This window comes from Procambarus clarkii, chromosome 67 (assembly GCF_040958095.1).
Source record: "Procambarus clarkii isolate CNS0578487 chromosome 67, FALCON_Pclarkii_2.0, whole genome shotgun sequence".
In the NCBI taxonomy this organism is placed as follows: Eukaryota; Metazoa; Arthropoda; class Malacostraca; order Decapoda; family Cambaridae; genus Procambarus; species Procambarus clarkii.
In genome coordinates, this window is record NC_091216.1 from 27,158,131 (window position 1) to 27,177,576 (window position 19,446).

Sequence of the window (19,446 nt, forward strand, 5' to 3'; positions counted from 1 at the left end):
GTAGCTGGGACTTTAAATATTCCACGGGAATATTATCGCTATCTTCCAGTCAATAATATATCCAAATCTGCCTGATGCTAGCCATAAAGTCTAGGTATAGTTTTTATTTGCTGCCGCTTATTTCTAAGATTTCCAAGTGACTATTTTTTACTTTGAATTTCACAATGTAGCAGCAATGGGGAAAATATACACGAGGCTTTTTAGTAAAATAATTAAGGTATACACAGTCTTTACAAATACACACACAGCCATAAGTATAGGGCCCACTTGGACTGGACGGTACAGCAACGGTCTCGCTTCATACACGTCGACGTTCAATCCCCGACCGTCCAAGTATTTGGGCAGCATTCCCGTCCTATCCCAAAATCCCTAATCCGACTCTTTACAAGTGCTATATAGTACTAATGGCTTGGCGCTTTACCCTGATAGTTCTAATCCAATTCCAATCCCCCCCTCCTACTCTAGTAGACCTCCTCAATCAACAATAATGTTAAAACATATTTAAAACATATCCGTAAGTCATTTACAATTACACTAGAGCTTGTTACACTCGTTACTCAACAATAATGTCTCCGGATATTCAATGAACTCCCCCGAATGAACTGGAAACCGGAATCAACGATTGACTCATTAAAATCTACGAACAAGGGTGACTAGTCCAATCCTACCATCCAGGTCAAACACGAATATCCAAACCGATAAACAACCTCACCATATGCTCAAAACTAATGTACTTAACCAGCTAATCCGAAATCCAATTCACACCGCAGGATTTACAACAAATCCATGGTGGTCGGAGCCCCAAACTACAATCTCACTCGCCTCGTCATCCTCCGGTTAATCAAAGGCTAATTATTAATTGAATTAATTCAAGAATTAAACCTGCAACTAATTCTCATCAGTAAAATAAACAGTATACAGACAAGTCTGATTTCTCCTCGGATATCAGACTATAATGAATTCTTAAGACAATAATGTGCAACAGTACACCACTAAGCCACAAAACACTAAAGAAACCCACCCACTTAAAGATGAACCGGCTCTTCTAGGCTTGGTCGCGGAATTGTTGCAAAAAAAAAAAAAAATATACCGAAAACGGGCAAGATTAGCCCTTAGTTTTTGTCCATTTGACCAGATTACCGGGCAAATGACTAACCATCCTGTGTGATGGGGATTTTTAGCATCACCTAGTTATCTTTTTTTGACACACTGTACTCCACTTCATATAGTCTAGGGTAGCTGCACTAATGCAGATGTACCTCATATCTTAATAAAAAAAAAAAGCGGGCAAATGCTTAAGTTGAACTATACCTGGGGTACCCAACCTCTATTGTTAAAACTATTCCTGTGGGCAAAAGAGTGGCGTTGAAACAATGGCGGGACGACGTTCATTCCACATTGCTCTAGGATACTGTGCCCAGTGGGATGAGGTTTCAAACATTCAGGTTTGATAGCGAAATTACATTCCCAGAGGCTTGAAAGGACTGGTATAGAGAAAACATGGATTATTTATATTTTAGATCTGATACCTATGCTGCACAAGGGCAGCACAAAACGTCCACCACCAGACAATGCTACTTGTGGTTGCCAGGATCAGGTATAGTTACCGCTCCCTGTGGCAGGTGGCTACAGGCGACAAGTCCCAACCCCCAAGCGCTCAAGAGAGTAAACTCGATAAATTTCAAGACGATAAACAAATTTTATTTTGTAGGTGGAAATTGACAACAAGGACGCCTTCCTTACGGGTAGTAGTTAAATGAAACGAGTTCGAGGAGGAGGAAGTAGATGCCAACAATGACTGAACATGACACAGCACACGAAGTTGGAGATATTGCACCATGTGACATAGAATGGCTCTTTGTCCTATGGCTCATCCACTCCTACTCTGCCCCTCTCTGGAGGGTATCCAGGAGCTAAAGTTTATCCAAACACTGCTAGGCAAGTACTAAGTGAACACGTCTACACAATTGGTCACATTATCAGCACACACAACAACAGCCGATAGCATAAGCAAACTAGATCATGAAACAATTAGATAATTCCCCTGACCACAAGATTTTCCTTCTCTATTTTCGATCATAAATTTTTTCTAGACAAATACTATTATTTTACAGCAATGCATGGCGGGACGAGGTACCGAGTACCATCCACAAAATAAGGACTGACACTTGAGCTTATCCTTAAGGTAATAAACCTTAGGTTGATGTTAGATGTTTATATGTGATAAGGAATTCTTCGATGTCCAGCTTATTATAGACGACAACTACCGCCAATAATCCTCAGATTTATCTCTGTAAGGCAAAATGAGGCTTATCTAATCATACCAACATATAGACAAGACAACAATATCCTAATTCTCATTATTCGAGCTGTTACTGATGCCCTCAAAGCTTCCTAGTAAAGTACCAGGCTCGACATCGGCATTTATGTTAATTTATATGTATTTCTCTATTAATACCATATAACTTACTTCGTATACGAATCTATTTTAAGTAAAACCTTCACTCTCGCTTGCCAGCCGGCCTGGACACCACCAGGAGGTGCTAATAAAGGTCTTGAAGGATGAATGGTTGAAGCAAGTGGTTGCTGTGAAGGCCGCGAGGGAGCCAATGGGTGACAACGACCATCTGTATTGCACCAGCTTCATCCACCTGATGACCACGGGAACAGCTCCTTACTGACAATTACAAATTCATTCTCAAAGGAATTGATAGGGTATATAAAGACTAACTTAAGGGGCAGAGGCATTAGGTGACACAGGTCGAAATTAAGTGCCCAAATGAGCTATAGACATTCGATTCTTTTTTAGTGTCAGTAGTTGACAAATGGAATGCATTAGGCAGTGATATGGTGGAGGCTGACTCCATACACAGTTTTAAATACAGTATAGATATGATAAGAGCCCAGTAGGCTCAGGAACCTGTACACCAGTTGATTGATAGTTGAGAGACGGGACCAAAGAGCCAGAGCTCAACCCCCACAAGCACAACTTGGTGGAATACAATCTAGATGCACGGTGTAATGTGTAGTGGGTTTATCGCGAGGCTTCGGCACTAGAAGCCTAACAAGTGAATCTCTTAACGTGCTCTGCAGGCAGAACATATTTGCACAAAACTTTTACAATAACGACTTAAGTGAGAAAATGCAAATATCAACTGCAAGAACTAATTAGCGGAAACGAACACGACGCGTCAATCAAGTATGAACAAAAATCCAGGCCAGGGATTTGGGGATTTTTATGGGGGGGGGGGGGGCCGGGGAGGGTAGACTGAGCAAAGTATGTGAAGTAACCGCAGCAGGACGATGAGTAAAGGGGGTTGCGTCCTCCCAGTGGAGGAGGGGGGGGGGGGATGCAGCATCCTCCCAGTGGGGGAGGGGGGGATCCTCCCAGTGGGGAAGGGGGGATGCAGCATCCTCCCAGTGGGGGAGGGGGGGATGCAGCATCCTCCCAGTGGGGGAGGGGGGGATGCAGCAGCCTCCCAGTGGGGGAGGGGGGATGCAGCATCCTCCCAGTGGGGGAGGGGGGAATGCAGCATCCTCCCAGTGGGGGAGGGGGGATGCAGCAGCCTCCCAGTGGGGGAGGGGGGGATGCAGCATCCTCCCAGTGGGGGAGGGGGGGGGGATGCAGCAGCCTCCAGTGGGGGAGGGGGGATGCAGCATCCTCCCAGTGGGGGAGGGGGGATGCAGCATCCTCCCAGTGGGGGAGGGGGGATGCAGCAGCCTCCCAGTGGGGGAGGGGGGGATGCAGCATCCTCCCAGTGGGGGGAGGGGGGGATGCAGCATCCTCCTAATGGGGGAGGGGGGATGCAGCATCCTCCCAGTGGGGGGAGGGGGGATGCAGCATCCTCCCAGTGGGGGAGGGGGGGATGCAGCATCCTCCCAGTGGGGGAGGTGGGGATGCAGCATCCTCCCAGTGGGGGGAGGGGGGGATGCAGCATCCTCCCAGTGGGGGAGGGGGGGATGCAGCATCCTCCCAGTGGGGGAGGGGGGGATGCAGCATCCTCCCAGTGGGGGAGGGGGGATGCAGCATCCTCCCAGTGGGAGAGGGGGGGATGCAGCATCCTCCCAGTGGGGGAGGGGGGGATGCAGCATCCTCCCAGTGGGGGAGGGGGGGATGCAGCATCCTCCCAGTGGGGGAGGGGGGATGCAGCATCCTCCCAGTGGGGGAGGGGGGATGCAGCATCCTCCCAGTGGGGGAGGGGGATGCAGCATCCTCCCAGTGGGGGAGGGGGATGCAGCAGCCTCCCAGTGGGGGAGGGGGGGATGCAGCAGCCTCCCAGTGGGGGAGGGGGGGATGCAGCATCCTCCCAGTGGGGGAGGGGGGGATGCAGCAGCCTCCCAGTGGGGGAGGGGATGCAGCATCCTCCCAGTGGGGGAGGGGGGGATGCAGCATCCTCCCAGTGGGGGAGGGGGGGATGCAGCATCCTCCCAGTGGGGGAGGGGGGGATGCAACATCCTCCCAGTGGAGGGGGGATGCAGCATCCTCCCAGTGGGGGAGGGGGGGATGCAGCAGCCTCCCAGTGGGGGAGGAGGGGATGCAGCATCCTCCCAGTGGGGGAGGGGGGGATGCAGCATCCTCCCAGTGGGGGAGGGGGGGATGCAGCATCCTCCCAGTGGGGGAGGGGGGGATGCAGCATCCTCCCAGTGGGGGAGGGGGGGATGCAGCATCCTCCCAGTGGGGGAGGGGGGATGCAGCATCCTCCCAGTGGGGGAGGGGGGGATGCAGCATCCTCCCAGTGGGGGAGGGGGGGATGCAGCAGCCTCCCAGTGGGGGAGGGGGGATGCAGCATCCTCCCAGTGGAGGGGGGATGCAACATCCTCCCAGTGGGGGAGGGGGGATGCAGCATCCTCAAATATGTCTTCAACATGCAGTGTGGCCAGTAATTGCCAACAGAACCAGAACGCCTATAACAAAATTACAATGTTAACTTAAGGAAAAACAGTGTTACATGACTAGATACACAATTGCACAAGCTGGACAATCAGTTCGACAATGGGTTTGGCTCTGGCGAGTCGTAGAGCATGTTCAATTCCTTAAAGTGTGCCCGCTTGTGTTAGTGAGTTACTAATGATCAAGTGTGTACACTGGGGTCAAGAGATGGCGATGCGGTTTGACTAACCATTCCTTGTCATTTACCAAGACTCCCCGACCGTCAAAGTGGTTGGCCACCATTCCATCCCCCTCCGTACCATCTTAAATCCTTGTCCTTTCCATGTGCTATGAAGTCTTAATTGCTTGGCGCTTTCTCCCTTTACGAAGAGGGGGCTGGATAATACGCCAACTTCCATACCAACGAATGAATGGATATTATGCCTTTAGATTTGGTAATCAATTGTTTTAAAGTTTATATAGCAATCATTCGAGCTCTAGTTTTTATTCAATGTTTAAATTACTTCGACTACTATCTTATGCCTCCCACGCGACACTTTACCTACCTCCGAAAGAATTAAATATCAGTATAGTTTTCCAGAATAAAAACTTTCTGCAGTAAAGATAAAAACTGCTCGGCTGCACATATTACCAAATAAACACATTTATGGCAGAACACCTGTGCAACTAACAACTGTGCATCTCTTCCGTATGATGTATTGCCTGTTTGAGCGTTCGTGGTTGTGTCAAGGTTAAATATGTAAACCAAATTTTACCCACAACCACCACTTCCCAACACTATGGGCTTCAGTAGGCATGCCTTACAAGATCCAGTAGTTATGCATCCTAATAAAATAATTGTCGGAACGAAGGTGGATGTATTCAAGAGCCACTTTGGTCTGGCACTTCTTGAAAGAATCTGTCAATCGGGCTGTGGTGGGCGTGTGAGTATGCAGGCCGCTCCAAGCAATAGTCTGTTGAACCAAGTTATCACAAGTCGAGCCTTGGGCGAGTAGAACTCCCGAAACCCTATCCAGTTATCCTGTTCCTAACTAAAGGAGAGGAGAAAAAAAAAAAAAACTTACGAAAGGCACGATTTGCCCACGCTAATTATATTTTAACTTACGGAAAGCATGTACAATATTTGTAATTTGCAGTACTAAACTGAACATTTAAAAATACTAACCTAAACACGTCGTATTTGTCGTACTTAAATCACAGCAACTTTTGCTCTAAGAAAAATAACTGCATATCTTTGCCAGTTTACCACATTCAGTGAGGGACTTCAATGCTATTACAGATGAATACTGTAATATTTTCAACACAAGCATAATGTTGCCATGATTAAGGCTTTATGCCAAACTTTCTAGCCGCTGAAAAATCACACATCTACACACAGTATCTTGTTTCTATACCCTCAATACCAAACCCTTTTGAATCCACAATTTTAAACTTAACATTTAGGCATTTTATGTAATTTACTTTTCCAATACATCAGGCCAGTGTGGTAAAAATGTTTTATCTAAACCGACAGACCTACCATAGGCCTATAACAGTAAAACGAGCACATTGAAATTTTGACCATAAAATCAACCTATTTTAATCTACATTTAGAGATTAGTGCAACAAAAAGATCCGAATTACATTCAAGCAAATAAAGGAAGAAAAAAAATAACACTAAATTTATTAGTTTAATACAAGAGCACCTGTACATACATTGTTTTACTGCAGTATACTGCAGCCAATTCACGTAAAAAACTAAAGCTAATCATCCTTGAAACATTGCAAGGCTTGTCACTTAATTCTGTGAAGCCTGTGCACACATCTTTTACTCAAGCTAAATCTACAGCACCTTACCTTTAGCTAAACTTAAGGTACAATATAAACTTCAAAATATTAAATGCCTATAGGAACAAAACTAAACTATATACACAGGCAATTGTCAATACCAGATGTTTAATTTAAGGACTAATAAGGCATGTGTAGGGCTGCAGTGTAAAACTGCTACAAGATATGTCAAAAACAGCCAATTTACAGGCTATTAAAATTAAGTGTTTTGGCCACTTTTGGGAAACATGGAAATTAATATTCTTCACCCTACCAGGAACATCTTACATAATGCAGGCTCCTAACAATGCCCACCAGTCTGTACTTTCACATCTTTTAGTGCAATTAAAATAGCAGCGAGCACCAACAATGTACAGTTTCCCAAATCATTGGTCTCTAGAACTGTCAAGATAATTTTATCACAACCTGTAATCCACGTGCCATAAACTATCTACAATAGTGGAAATCGAAACTACTAGAGGAACAATTACCTTCGTAACCACATTAAAACCTAACAATAAATAGCTACTATGAATTGTTAAACTGATTAATGTATTTATAAAAAAATAAATTCTAGATTGAGCAACATTTATGTTATGATCTAAATGTATATGGGGGATGGTCTGAAATGGTTTAAGTGCAAATGCAGTCTGGGAAACTTAAAACTAACACCTTAGTTTATAATATAACATTATTTTATCAGATTCTGAGTAAATGCATGACAATGAAATGTTTGCGATTACATATGAAGGTCCAAATGTTGACGTAAAGTTACATTACGTTAGAACACCTTTTATTACTAGATATTAAGTTTTTAATACTAGGGAGGTCACCATGAAGATTTACAATTCGTTAGCTAGCACGAGCACTCACACCAGGGTGAAAATTTAGCGTGAAGCACTTACAGAAGCAGACGGTTTACACCATATCTTTCGGCAATGTAATTTAACTGTCGAATAGTACACCTTCGTGATTACCTCCTTATTAGCCTCATCGATCACATGAGAATAGCCTCATTAAAGCACAACTTACCACTGCATACGTCCAGAAGAAATTAGGGTTACTATTTAAAGAGACATCTATACCAATGTATCTTTAATACAGTACAAAATTCCAATAAATATTAAATACAAATGTGTGAAGTAGATTGGAAGTTTCATGACTATCTTAAGATAATGAAACAGTGAATTTAAAGAGAATCAAAACTCAAGACTAACCAATGCAAAAGCCTGGACGATCTGTAGTCTCCAATTTTTATTTTACCTGCGAGGTATTTTAATTTTTCAGATTGAAAGTCATGCCATCTTTGATTGCCATCAGTCAGCAACGGCCTTGTCACTAACTAAATACACGTACAGCACTTCATGCACTTTACAAATGAACATTTATTCTAGCTTCCTGCCCGAGGACAGTCTACTGAAAACGAGAGATCAACGAGCTCCCTCGCCCAAAGCCACACCACCACCTGCAGCGACATAATGCTGTGGCTCTTAAGATATCACACACAAACACTCGCATTCCTCCCTCGGCCGCCGACAGCTGGTGCACCACCAGTTCTGCTTTATACTGATGTTTAGCAGCGACGACGTCGGCGACGATGACGGCGAAGAATCCGACACGCTGTATTCCTTCTTGCGGTTGGCCGAGGCCCACGTTGACGGTATAGACCACCGGGCTGTGGATAGCGCTGCAGCTACGCTGGTGGCTCTGGGTGGCTCTGGTCGTTGCATCGTCACTAGCTTCTTATTGCACTGAGGAATGAAAATGCAAGTTGCATGGAGTGTCTTACTAATTTGGCAAAAGTTTATATTCACAAGTCAAAATTATAGTTATGCCAAGACGCCAACACGTTATAATTGACAACCACCACCACCAATTGGTTCAAACTTTTTCAGAGTCCACAGTAGCACTTTTTACATTTGTAAAGCTGAAACACCACTTTTAAAGCTGAACATATTTACAACACACTAAGAATTCACAGACCGGGAAAGGGGGGGCGGCTACAGACGACGAACCTTTACAGCGTCAAAAGAATGTTGAAACTGCCCAAGTCGGGATAACTATGTAGCATTTTATTGGACAAGATCTTCGCAAAATTACGCAGGAGTTACGTAGCGAGTGTAGATATAGACCACCCGCCGAGAGGAATGTGAAGTACGCGGCTTGAAGGAGACTTTTTGGCAACAGGTTACAGGGTACGATGCCTGGGAGGCCACGTAGCTGCCAGCTGCACAGCCGAGGCAAATATTTTGCAGTTATGTTAGAGATACCTCTATGGGAGTTAAGAGGAATAACCAAACTACGGTAAAGCGTAGAATATGGATTCGGTAAACCGAAAGGGAAAGGATCCGGTAACCGGGTCTGTACCAAAACTTGGAACATTGTAGAATTACATTACTATAGCTAAAGTGCTAGAATGAATGCAACTATTACCATAATTAAACTAACGCATGGCCAAAATTTCCCTACCCAAATCACCGAAATCGATGCTTTAAAATTATCTTAGAGATGCCATACCTTTCCTGGTATTTTCATTTACACAACCTTACAGCTAACAATGTTCAGATCCCAATTTATATAATGTACTAAACTATTTCATTGTTAAAACAGGGGCCATGTTTGGAATCTATTCAGCAACTGCAAATACGACTAAAATGGCTACTCGAGGCTTTCATTATCCTAGCAAAATTAAAATGTTTCCAAATACAGTAAAAGTTAAGTGCCTATGATTTTAGCACCCCATTCTCTGTACAATCTTTTCTGAAACCACGATAGGAACCAAGTGCACATTGATAAGGTCAGTTACATCCCTGTATTAAACCAATATTACCATAATTTTATATTGATATAGTCAAAGTACTTATTTAAGCTCGCTACACATACGTAATAAACCATAAAAAAAAACTAATGAGGTAGTATAAACTTCATTTGCGTCTACCACTTCGCCCATGTTCAGATTTAAACTAGTACAAATTTCATATAATTTTATAAATTTAGTAAATAATGGCTTATACCGTATAGGATCCCCCCCCCCCTGTCCTCCCAGTTAAGAAGTTTACAACTAGTGATGCCACACGGAAAATTGTCTTATAAGGGGAATCCCAAGACTACCAGGAACAATCACCATACCGTTAGGCTCACGTGTGTAAGGCGTTAACACGAGCTCTGCGTAATAGCCTGTTAACTACGATTATACGCCGTCTTAATTAAGAAGCCCAATAGTATCTAAGAGTCGATATACACACAAACGCACATAGCTAAGTAAACAAACAGGAAGAAAACGATGTCCCCCCCCCCTCAAAAGGCGCCATACATACACAGCTCAACAAGCCCGTCAAGGACAGACCACGCAACAAAACCCTCCACAAACACAAAATTACCAACCTAACGCACAAACACCAAAGCCCGACACCTCTAAACTACGCCAAAGCCACTAGAGCACCTACCGTCAGCGGTGCCAAGCGTTGTCACTATCAATACCGAGACGAGGAAGAGAATTGTGGGATTCATGCTGCCTCACTCACTGATGTAAACACACTAGGGAGCGCCGGCCGCGCCACCCGGCCCATCCACGCGCACCTCCCCCGGCGGTAACCACGCACCCTTATCAAAAACCCATTATTTTCCCCTAATTTACCATTACAAAATGGCTAGTTTGTGTGGCGATTCGCGAGGATATAGCTGTGGCGCTTGTACGTAAAAATCTTTCGACGATACAATACGCAAGTTCGGAATAATCGGGTTAAATTGTATCGTAATGTTTCGTGCCGATCATTGCCGAGTAGGGAGGAGGTGTAGTCACGTGGTCGGCGCCGTCTGGCTCCCACAACAGCACTTAAACGTTCTTCAAAACAACAGCTTGGAACAGCTCAACTGTTGTACACACGAGACAAGTGTTATTCAATGGAGAGAAGAGCCACGGCAGCTGTTTACAGCCAACGAGTAGGACACTTTGTGGCGTCACTCAAATTCCATGTATACAAAAAGTTCTTGCCACCGCAAGGTGGTGCAACGCCTTCGGGGCAAGATAGTAGTCAAGACCCGCATTACGAACAATGCACAGCAATAAGGACGTTAACAATAAAGGAACAAGGAGAAAATTATACCGATAAGAACACTATTTGACAACAGGAAATATATATCACGTAAAATATAACATACACAAACACATGTCTTAAATTAATTAATATTTCAAAATAATCAAATACCTAGCCAAATAAAATTCAGTTATAAATAAAACTAGCAAATAAATCAGAGACAACTACATACCACTAGTGATGATAATGTACACAGCTTGGTGGCTGGTGGTCTTCGAACACAAGGTAGACCCGTGCTTGTGATATCAAATTCAGTCATAAATATCTTGTCTTCAAACACGCGAGGATGTAGAGAGGAAACACCCGCTCTGGTGGCTAGGCTGTGAATGGAGAATGACAGACATTTAATCTTTTATACTTTTCTCTCGGGGTGAGACGTATATGCTTCGATTCGGTGATCGATTCGTAAGTTAATTTCCCACGACGTAGTGCTATAGAATCCCTTCAAAATACAGTATTATTGCCAAGCCCACTGAGTGTAATTACAACACGACCTATCAACAATGTGTAATCATATATACATGGAAATCATCAGCTTTATTTGTTAAAAGTAAATGGAAATATAAAGTCAAGCAAGCACTGCATGCCTACTGGTGGACCAGACGCCATTAACCCCCCCCCCCCCACCAAGGCCCCACCAAACCAACCCCCCTAATCTCTCCCTGGTTACCCACACCAACCATCAACTCCCTGTCCCCCACCACCTATTCCTTAACCACCCACTACATCCACTTTCCAATATAATTTGGAGAACACTCAATAAGACCTACTGTTAAACTATCCCAAATTTGAAGGCTTAGATTGTTTTCTTCTAAATTACGACCATTTAACGTGTCCTTTTCCTTAATTTTGACCGTTAATTGTAGTTTTCTATTTTATATTTTACCAGTTTTCTATCTTCAATTCTGCAGTCTGAGCAATAGTTTTAATTAGTTGTGTATCGAATTGATTGGAGTCCTCTCCAGTTGAGGATTGGAATAGAGTAGGCTGGGCCACAGGCCTCAGGCCTACGTGAGATATGTCATGTTGTCTGCTTCATTGCTGGTGGCCCACAACCCCCCCACCCCCTCTAAACACACCCACACATAGGCCTATCCCCCCATGTCTCCACAAAATTACATAAAAACGTGTTCCGTAAATATGCAACCCTATTTCCAAACCGATAATTATCCAGGGGCCAGATTCACGAAGCAGTTACACAAGCACTTAAGAACCTGTACGTCTTTTTTTTAATCTTTGGCGGCTTTGTTTACAATTATTAAACAGTTAATGAGCTCCGAAGCACCAGAAGACTGTTTATAACAACAATAACAGTTGATTAGGAGGCTTTTCAGGTTTGTAATGTTTAATAAATATAACCAAAGCCGTCAAAGATTGAAGAAAGATGTGCATGTTCGTAAGTACTTGCGTAACTGCTTCGTGAATCTGTCCCCAGGTCTTTTCTGATTTTGAACTTATCTGACTTGTATCCGCTGTGTCGAGTTCTATGATGTGTTGACATATTTACCACCATATTTATAGCTCTCTGTTATAACCTTTCATCCAGTCGAAACTCATATTTCTCCCTTTCTCTTCGCCTTACTAAAACAAAATATTCACTTTTTTAATATCTATTAAACAAAATATTATTTTTTTAATATCTGTTCAGTACTAATGCCTAAGATTAACTTTGTTTTAAATTTTTGTACAGTTTCTAAAGATTTATTTTTGCCATATTTTAAACAGTTATACATCTCAAGATTTCCATTAATCATAACAAGATATTTATCGCATTCAAATTCGCATATTTCAACATTGTCCAGCTGATATCTGATATCTCAGCTATAATTTCCTTGGGGATGAACTTTGGCACCTTTCTTAAGAAGACAGCTTTGGAGAAACTTTACTTCCATTTTATTGACGGGAGACATCTCCCGTCACGCAGGGTGCAGTCGCACCTCCACAGACCTCCCGTATCATCTATTGATACTGGTAATGGCTCAAATGGGCCACCACTTACGGGCTATTCATGCCCGTGCCACCTTTTGGGTGGCTTAATCTTCATCAATCAATCCATTTTATTGCGAGCCGAAGGACAAGAGTTACAGCACAGGAGCTCAGCACCGCTCCTATGCCAAGTAAGTCCACTACGGGCTCGCCATAGCCCGTGCTACTTGGAACTTGTTCCGAGTAGCTGAATCTATAACAACAACAACAACAACGACAAGAGACATATGATAGCAGTCAACAAGTGATTCAAGGTCATTTACAAGAGGAAGATAAACAAAGCCGAAACGCAGTGCGTGTTAGTGGCTTTGCAAGAATATAAGAACATCAATGTTATTGAATCACTTGTGATATAGAAAGATTATCGATATGTATATGTATTTGTGTAAATGATTGTATATCTATATGTACATGTATATGTAATATAAATAATTGTGTAACTAGCTTCACAAGATTGTCACTTACTTAGCTAAATGAACTAAGGGGTTCCTGAACCCATTATATTTGCCTCTGTAACCCTTTTCACCACCGCCCACGGGATGTGTATGGGGTGCATAATAAAAAAAGAAATTGAAAATTAGATTCTCACAACCCATGTACCTTCTTGAATATAAATAAATAAATAAAGTATTGTATCAAACCAGGTCAGAAGGAATAATTGAAATAAATCGGAGAAATTCTGATTTTAAAGGAATACAGACAAAATTGGTTTGGTAATGACGAGTGGTATAAATTACCAATTAGCATTATTGCGGTTAGAACTTGGTAAGTTGTTTAAAATAGGACAAGTACACGAGTGGAAATGCTTGAATCACTGCCAGTAGGCAGTGATTCACTGTTACCTGTTACCTAGCAGTAAAATAGGTACCTGGGTGTTAGTCAGCTGTCACGGGCTGCTTCCTGGGGGTGGAGGCCTGGTCGAGGACCGGGCCGCGGGGACACTAAAAAAGCCCCGAAATCATCTCAAGATAACCTCTCAAGATAGGCATCAGTGATGCAGTCTGACCCATGTTCTTATATTCTTATGTTTCAGTTTGAATTAATTTTATTAAATTTAATCTCATTGAAAAAGTAGACTCATTTTACAATATACTGAATAAAAGATCATTCACTGGCGACAGAAAAGTTAATTGCACACAAAATACGACGATGAAAGAAATATATATTAGCAAAGCAGAGAGCTGATAGGGAAAGTATTGGAGAAAGTAGGGCAGAGGAGACGAGTCCTGAATTGGTAGTTACGAGGCTCTATGGAGAACTACGAAAGCTAATAATAATTACAATTACAATAATTATACAAATAACATTTATTATAATAATGCGTATGACTTGACAGGCGTTTATGCGTAAGACTGACAATCACAAATTCACAAAAACTGGACCAAGTTTGTATAACGATTTGGAAAGTGTGTTATTCTATATGGTCGTCTAGCCTAGTCAAGCCATCAAACCTTCCAGAGACAATTTAATTTTAATTCAATATCAAATTTAATAATAAAAATCACGAAAACATTCCAGATTTCTTTAATAATGCATTTTTTATTCTTCAAAATAACTCACGGGCTTTCCTAAATTTAAATATCGCGGAAGAAGTCCCTGTTGGGTGCCTAGAGGAATCAAGTCCAGTCTCTGTGAGCTGCCCCTGGGGAAACAAAGTCCAATTCGAGGCGAGTCAGTTGACGCGACTCCTGGCGCCTATAGGCTGTCGATCAGCCATTATCTGGGTGGAACCTGGAGGCCCAAAGCAAGGACCAACACAAGAGACCAACCCTACCACAATCACTCCAGATCTCCACCGTTTATTTACATATCAAGGAAAATATTTGTCTACTGTGGGTTGGTTACAATGACCCCTGGCAGGTGTGGCGCGGCCTCGGCCCAGAACAGCAGGAGCAGAAGGTACTCTACAACACGCAACAGCAAGAGAAGGTACTCAACAAGTGACAACAGCAGCAAAAAGTACTCAACAACACAGAACAGCAGAAGCAGAAGGTACTCTACAACAGCGGTAGAAAGTACTCTACAACAGCAGTAGAAGGTACTCTACAACAGCAGTAGAAGGTACTCTACATTAGCGGTAGAAGGTACTCTACAGCACAAATGGCTAAAGCCTCCTGCTGCACTCCGAAATCGTCCTCTAAATACACAAACCGTCTTCCATCTATGTACAAAAGTATATGTATCGTCTGTTTGTGATGTAAATAAATTAATTTTTCATTTATACATCTGACAACCAACCGACGTGATGAATATTTTATACCACGTAATAACAAAACATTCTTTTTTGTCTCAAATGCCAAATAATTTTAATATGTGTTGTGGGGTTTGTGCAGTGTTAGGCTAGTAGATAAGTGTGAGGTAAGGTGTTTTGGCTATGTTGACCCAGGAAGGGTTTGGAATACAGGTTGGAAATGAATAGAGCTCCCAATGAAGGAAGTTGTTAGTGAATTGAAGGCAGTTTGTGAACGAAGCTGTTAGCGAATATAAACCAGCTTCAAATGTTCTTTTCAGCTTCAGCCGTTGTTATCAAATTCAGTAGTTTATCCGTTATTGAGGTCAGGTTGATAGGAGGAGGGTCACATAAGTGAAGTCATAGACCCATCCAGGTCTTATGTAAACAATTACTAAACCGGCCTCCCTCCACGTGTGTGTCTCTCTCTCTCTCTTAACACCTGATTGTTATCATTCCTTAAATATACCGGGGGTCATGTAGCACAACAAAGTTCCAAGTTGTGTTTTTATGTGGTTCCTTCATAATATTCCTGCTACATAGTCCTTTTTTATATAAACACTTTGAAAATATTCCGCCAGAGCTCGGGGATATGAGAATATTGGTAGATAGCCTAGTCTCTGGTGACTGAACTCATACAGAAATGATTTATCTTGGAGGCTCTGTAAATATTGAGACACACAGAGGTCGACAGCCGCTCTTGGTGGGTCCTGGATACCCCCTAAGTAACACGTTACCTCGAGTAACTTGTTACTGGTCTATAGTTGCCCCTGTTATGTTAATTTCTTCTCTCGTACGACCTGGTACTTTCTTCTCTCGTACGACTTGTTACTTTCTTCTTATATGGTCTGTTACTTTCCTTGTGTTTTTTCTTTAGAGTTTACACGCTCCCACGTATTCCACTTTAACCTTCATTAAAGTTACTTACATTTTTGTGGTTGACAATTTTGTCAGCATTGTCACCTCTGTAAGACAGACGAGAATGTATTTCTCGTCTGAATGTAAAATCTATGTATTTACGTATGTAGGTTAGCTTAGCATTTTAAAAGTACCGAATCACCTTCTGTGGTTGATTGTTCAATAAATCCCTGAACTATATGTTTAACAGATCTCTAACCCTGTCCATGGAGGACAGAAGAAAATGTATATATGTTGGTTAGCATTGTAAATGTGTGGCCACGTCTTTGGTAGAAAATAATAATAATAATAATAATAAAAAAAAAGTTACAAAAAGTACTATTTTAACAGGAGAATGGGTTAATGCTCTGGCTCACCGTATCCCCCCCCCCCTCTCACCTACCCGCAGAGGGCCGAACTGTCCCCCCTCCACCTCATCCCCGTCCCCTGGGATAGGGTCAAAACAACCCAGCGTGAACAAATAGTCTAACCCGTTCTCAAAGTCCATTCTATCCAGCGGTCGACCCCAAAGACGCATTCATCATTTTTAACATGCTGTTCATTCAAAACAGGAATTTTTTCAAATATAAATGAATATTATTATATATTAGCATTTTGTGCATATTTAGGCACTGGTTAGGTTAGGGGTTTAGGTTCTGTTGGCGATTATTTGTATTTGTAGTACGTGGGTGAAGCATTTACAGCGTTGTGGTTCAAACAAAATTCGTCAGTGAAGCACTTGTTCCGGAAGTGTTCGAACGTGATCGATTGGGAGTCGTGTGTCAACCAGCCCGTCCTCCAAACAAAGATCCAAAAGTGATTCCATGCACCCGCCAAACCCCCTGTTTATGAATGAAAAACGGTTTACACACGACTCACAACTGCTGACGTTCGAACATATCCGGAACAAGTGCTTCACTGACGAATTTTGTTCGAATCACAACGCTATAAATGCTTCACCCACGTACTACAAATACAAATAATCGCCAACAGAACCTAAACACCTAACCTAACGTAACCTATGCCTATATATGCACAATATGCTAATATATTATAATATTAATTTATACTTGAGAAAATTCCCGTTTTGAATGGACAGTATGTTAAAATTTATGAATGCGTCTGTGGGGTCGACCGCTGGATGTAATGGACTTGAGTCGAGGACGGGTTGGTGTCAACCGTTTTTCATTCATAAACAGGGGGGGTTGGCGGGTGCATGGAATAGACCTTGGCCCTTTGCTTATGAGGACGGGCTGGATAGTAAATAGAATAGGATCTTACGGGCTATTCATGCCCGTGCCATCTCTTAGGTGGCTTAATCTTTATCAATCATCAATCAATCGGAATAGGATCGAACCGCTGTTACAGGCTTCGCCCGGCTGTTTTAACTGAACGAGTCTCACCGTAACTGTATACTGAACGACCCTCACCGTAAATGCTTGTTAAACCCTGCCCAGTACCCCACAGAGCTGATACAAGCTCTCTGAAATCGTCTGGGGGGGGGGGGGGTGGAAAGTCACAACTCTATGGAATGTCAACATCATGTTTCACACAGGACTACAATTTTATCAACAGCCTGCCAGATCCAAGCCACTCTCATAAGGCCTCGAGTAGCAGGCGCACACACGTGCGCCTAGACCTTCTGGCAGTCTTGGAAGGTGCAGTGTACCCAACCACCTCTGTGTGTGGTGTTTGTCATAGCTCTCCCAGGGTTGGTAAATAAGACTTTCCTCTCCCTCAAGCTCTCGTGTTTACAGTTTACAATGTGTTTACTTGCGTTGCGACTGTGTTGTTTACGGTGAGTCCTACTGACCTCTCCTCTCGTATTCACCTAGTTGTGCTTGCGGGGGTTGAGCTCTGCTCTATCGGCCCGCCTGTCAACTGTCAATTAATCAACTGCTACGAACTACTAACACACACACATACACGTGTGTAATTACCTAAGTGTAATTACCTAAGTGTAGTTACAGGATGAGAGCTACGATCGTGGTGTCCCGTCTTCCCAGCACTCTTTGTCATATAACGCTTTGTGTGTGTGTGTGTGTTTACTATTTGTGTCTGCAGAATCGAGCTATTAGCTCTTGGACCCCGCCTGTCTAACCAATTTATTTGTCCTCTATTATATCTAGTACATATATTTGTCACTAATACACGGACGCATATCCCCAGGAAGCAGTTCGTAGCCGTCCATAGAATCACCCAAATCTACCCAAATTTACCTAAATCCTTCTAGCATTACGTAAGTAATGAAGAATTATGGTATATTTACTCACTATAATTTTTTTTTCTTTTTTTGAGATATATAGAAGAGTTGTTACATTCTTGTACAGCCACTAGTACGCGTAGCGTTTCGGGCAAGTCCTTAATCCTATGGTCCCTGGAATACGATCCCCGCCGCGAAGAATCGTTGTTACAACCAAGTACACATTTTACTGTTGCGTTAAACAGAGACTACAGTTAAGGAATTGCGCCCAGTAAATCCTCCCCGGCCAGGATACGAACCCATGACATTGCGCTCGCGGAACGCCAGGCGAGTGTCTTACCACTACACCACGGACACATAATGTTGGTGCTGAAGGCGGAACATGATCAAACCTACTTTTACTCTGAAATAATATAATTTCATAACGAAATTAGAAGTAAATATGCAGCAGGTGACACCATAGGAAGTCGACGGTCCAAGCGACAATGTTGTGGAGCGACTTATCCAAGATATATGGTCGCCTGGAGAGTGTTTGCTGCCATATCAGCCCACAACGATTGCCTAAAAAAATTCCCGGGCACTTGATTTACTGCTAGGTGAACAGAGGTATCAGGTGAAAGAAAACGTGCCGCACAAACGTGTCTGCTCGGGGGATCGAACCCCCGGGATGTTTGGTTGTAAGCCGAGGGCATATATAAGATCTGCCTGGCGAGATAGGATGCTTATGGCGAGAGGGAGGGAATTATCAGGGGGAAAGCGCCAAGCCATTACGACTATATAGCACTGGGAAGGGGTCAGGATAAGGATTTGGGATGGGACGGGGGAAAGGAATGGTGCCTAACCACTTGGACGGTCGGGGGATTGAACGCCGACCTGCATGAAGCGAGACCGTCGCGCTTATGGCGGGAATTGTGTTATCAACGTGATTGGCCCGGCCAGAGATGGTGAAATATTAAGAGGAGGCACTGAATGGTTCGAGTGGTTACTAGTGTTCACTCCTAATACATGCAAGGTAATGGCGGATAGGAGAAGGAGGAGGAGGCCGGTACTATCGTCCCACCTCTGAAAGGGGGTGTGGGGGGGGGGGGAGGGGGGAGGGGAAGCAGCCAACAGACCCGGATTATATGGGACTGAGATTCCCCCAGATAGTGATCTGGGGGAGAGGGAGATAGAGAGGGTACAGATACCGCACCAAATCTCTTTATCTCTCTCTCTCACAAGACACACACACACCTTAGCGATATGCGCATTGTATGCAAATATGGAGCTCCTCATATCTAACTGGTGTACCATCACCAGGGAGATGGTACACTTTTCGCCTCTTTTTCTTTCTTTT

The 19,446-nt window shown here is 43.3% G+C and overlaps 1 protein-coding gene across 1 annotated transcript in view; it reads right to left on the bottom strand.

Moving 5' to 3' along the window:
• Positions 1 to 10,586, bottom strand: part of LOC138355468 (retinoid-inducible serine carboxypeptidase-like) — a 50,879-nt gene extending 40,293 nt beyond the window's left edge. The window contains exon 1 of the mRNA XM_069310576.1: positions 10,144 to 10,586. Coding sequence (XP_069166677.1) covers positions 10,144 to 10,207 — 64 coding nt within the window. The 5' untranslated portion in view covers positions 10,208 to 10,586. The remainder of the gene's footprint in view (positions 1 to 10,143) is intronic.
• Between the last annotated feature and the right edge of the window lie 8,860 nt (positions 10,587 to 19,446).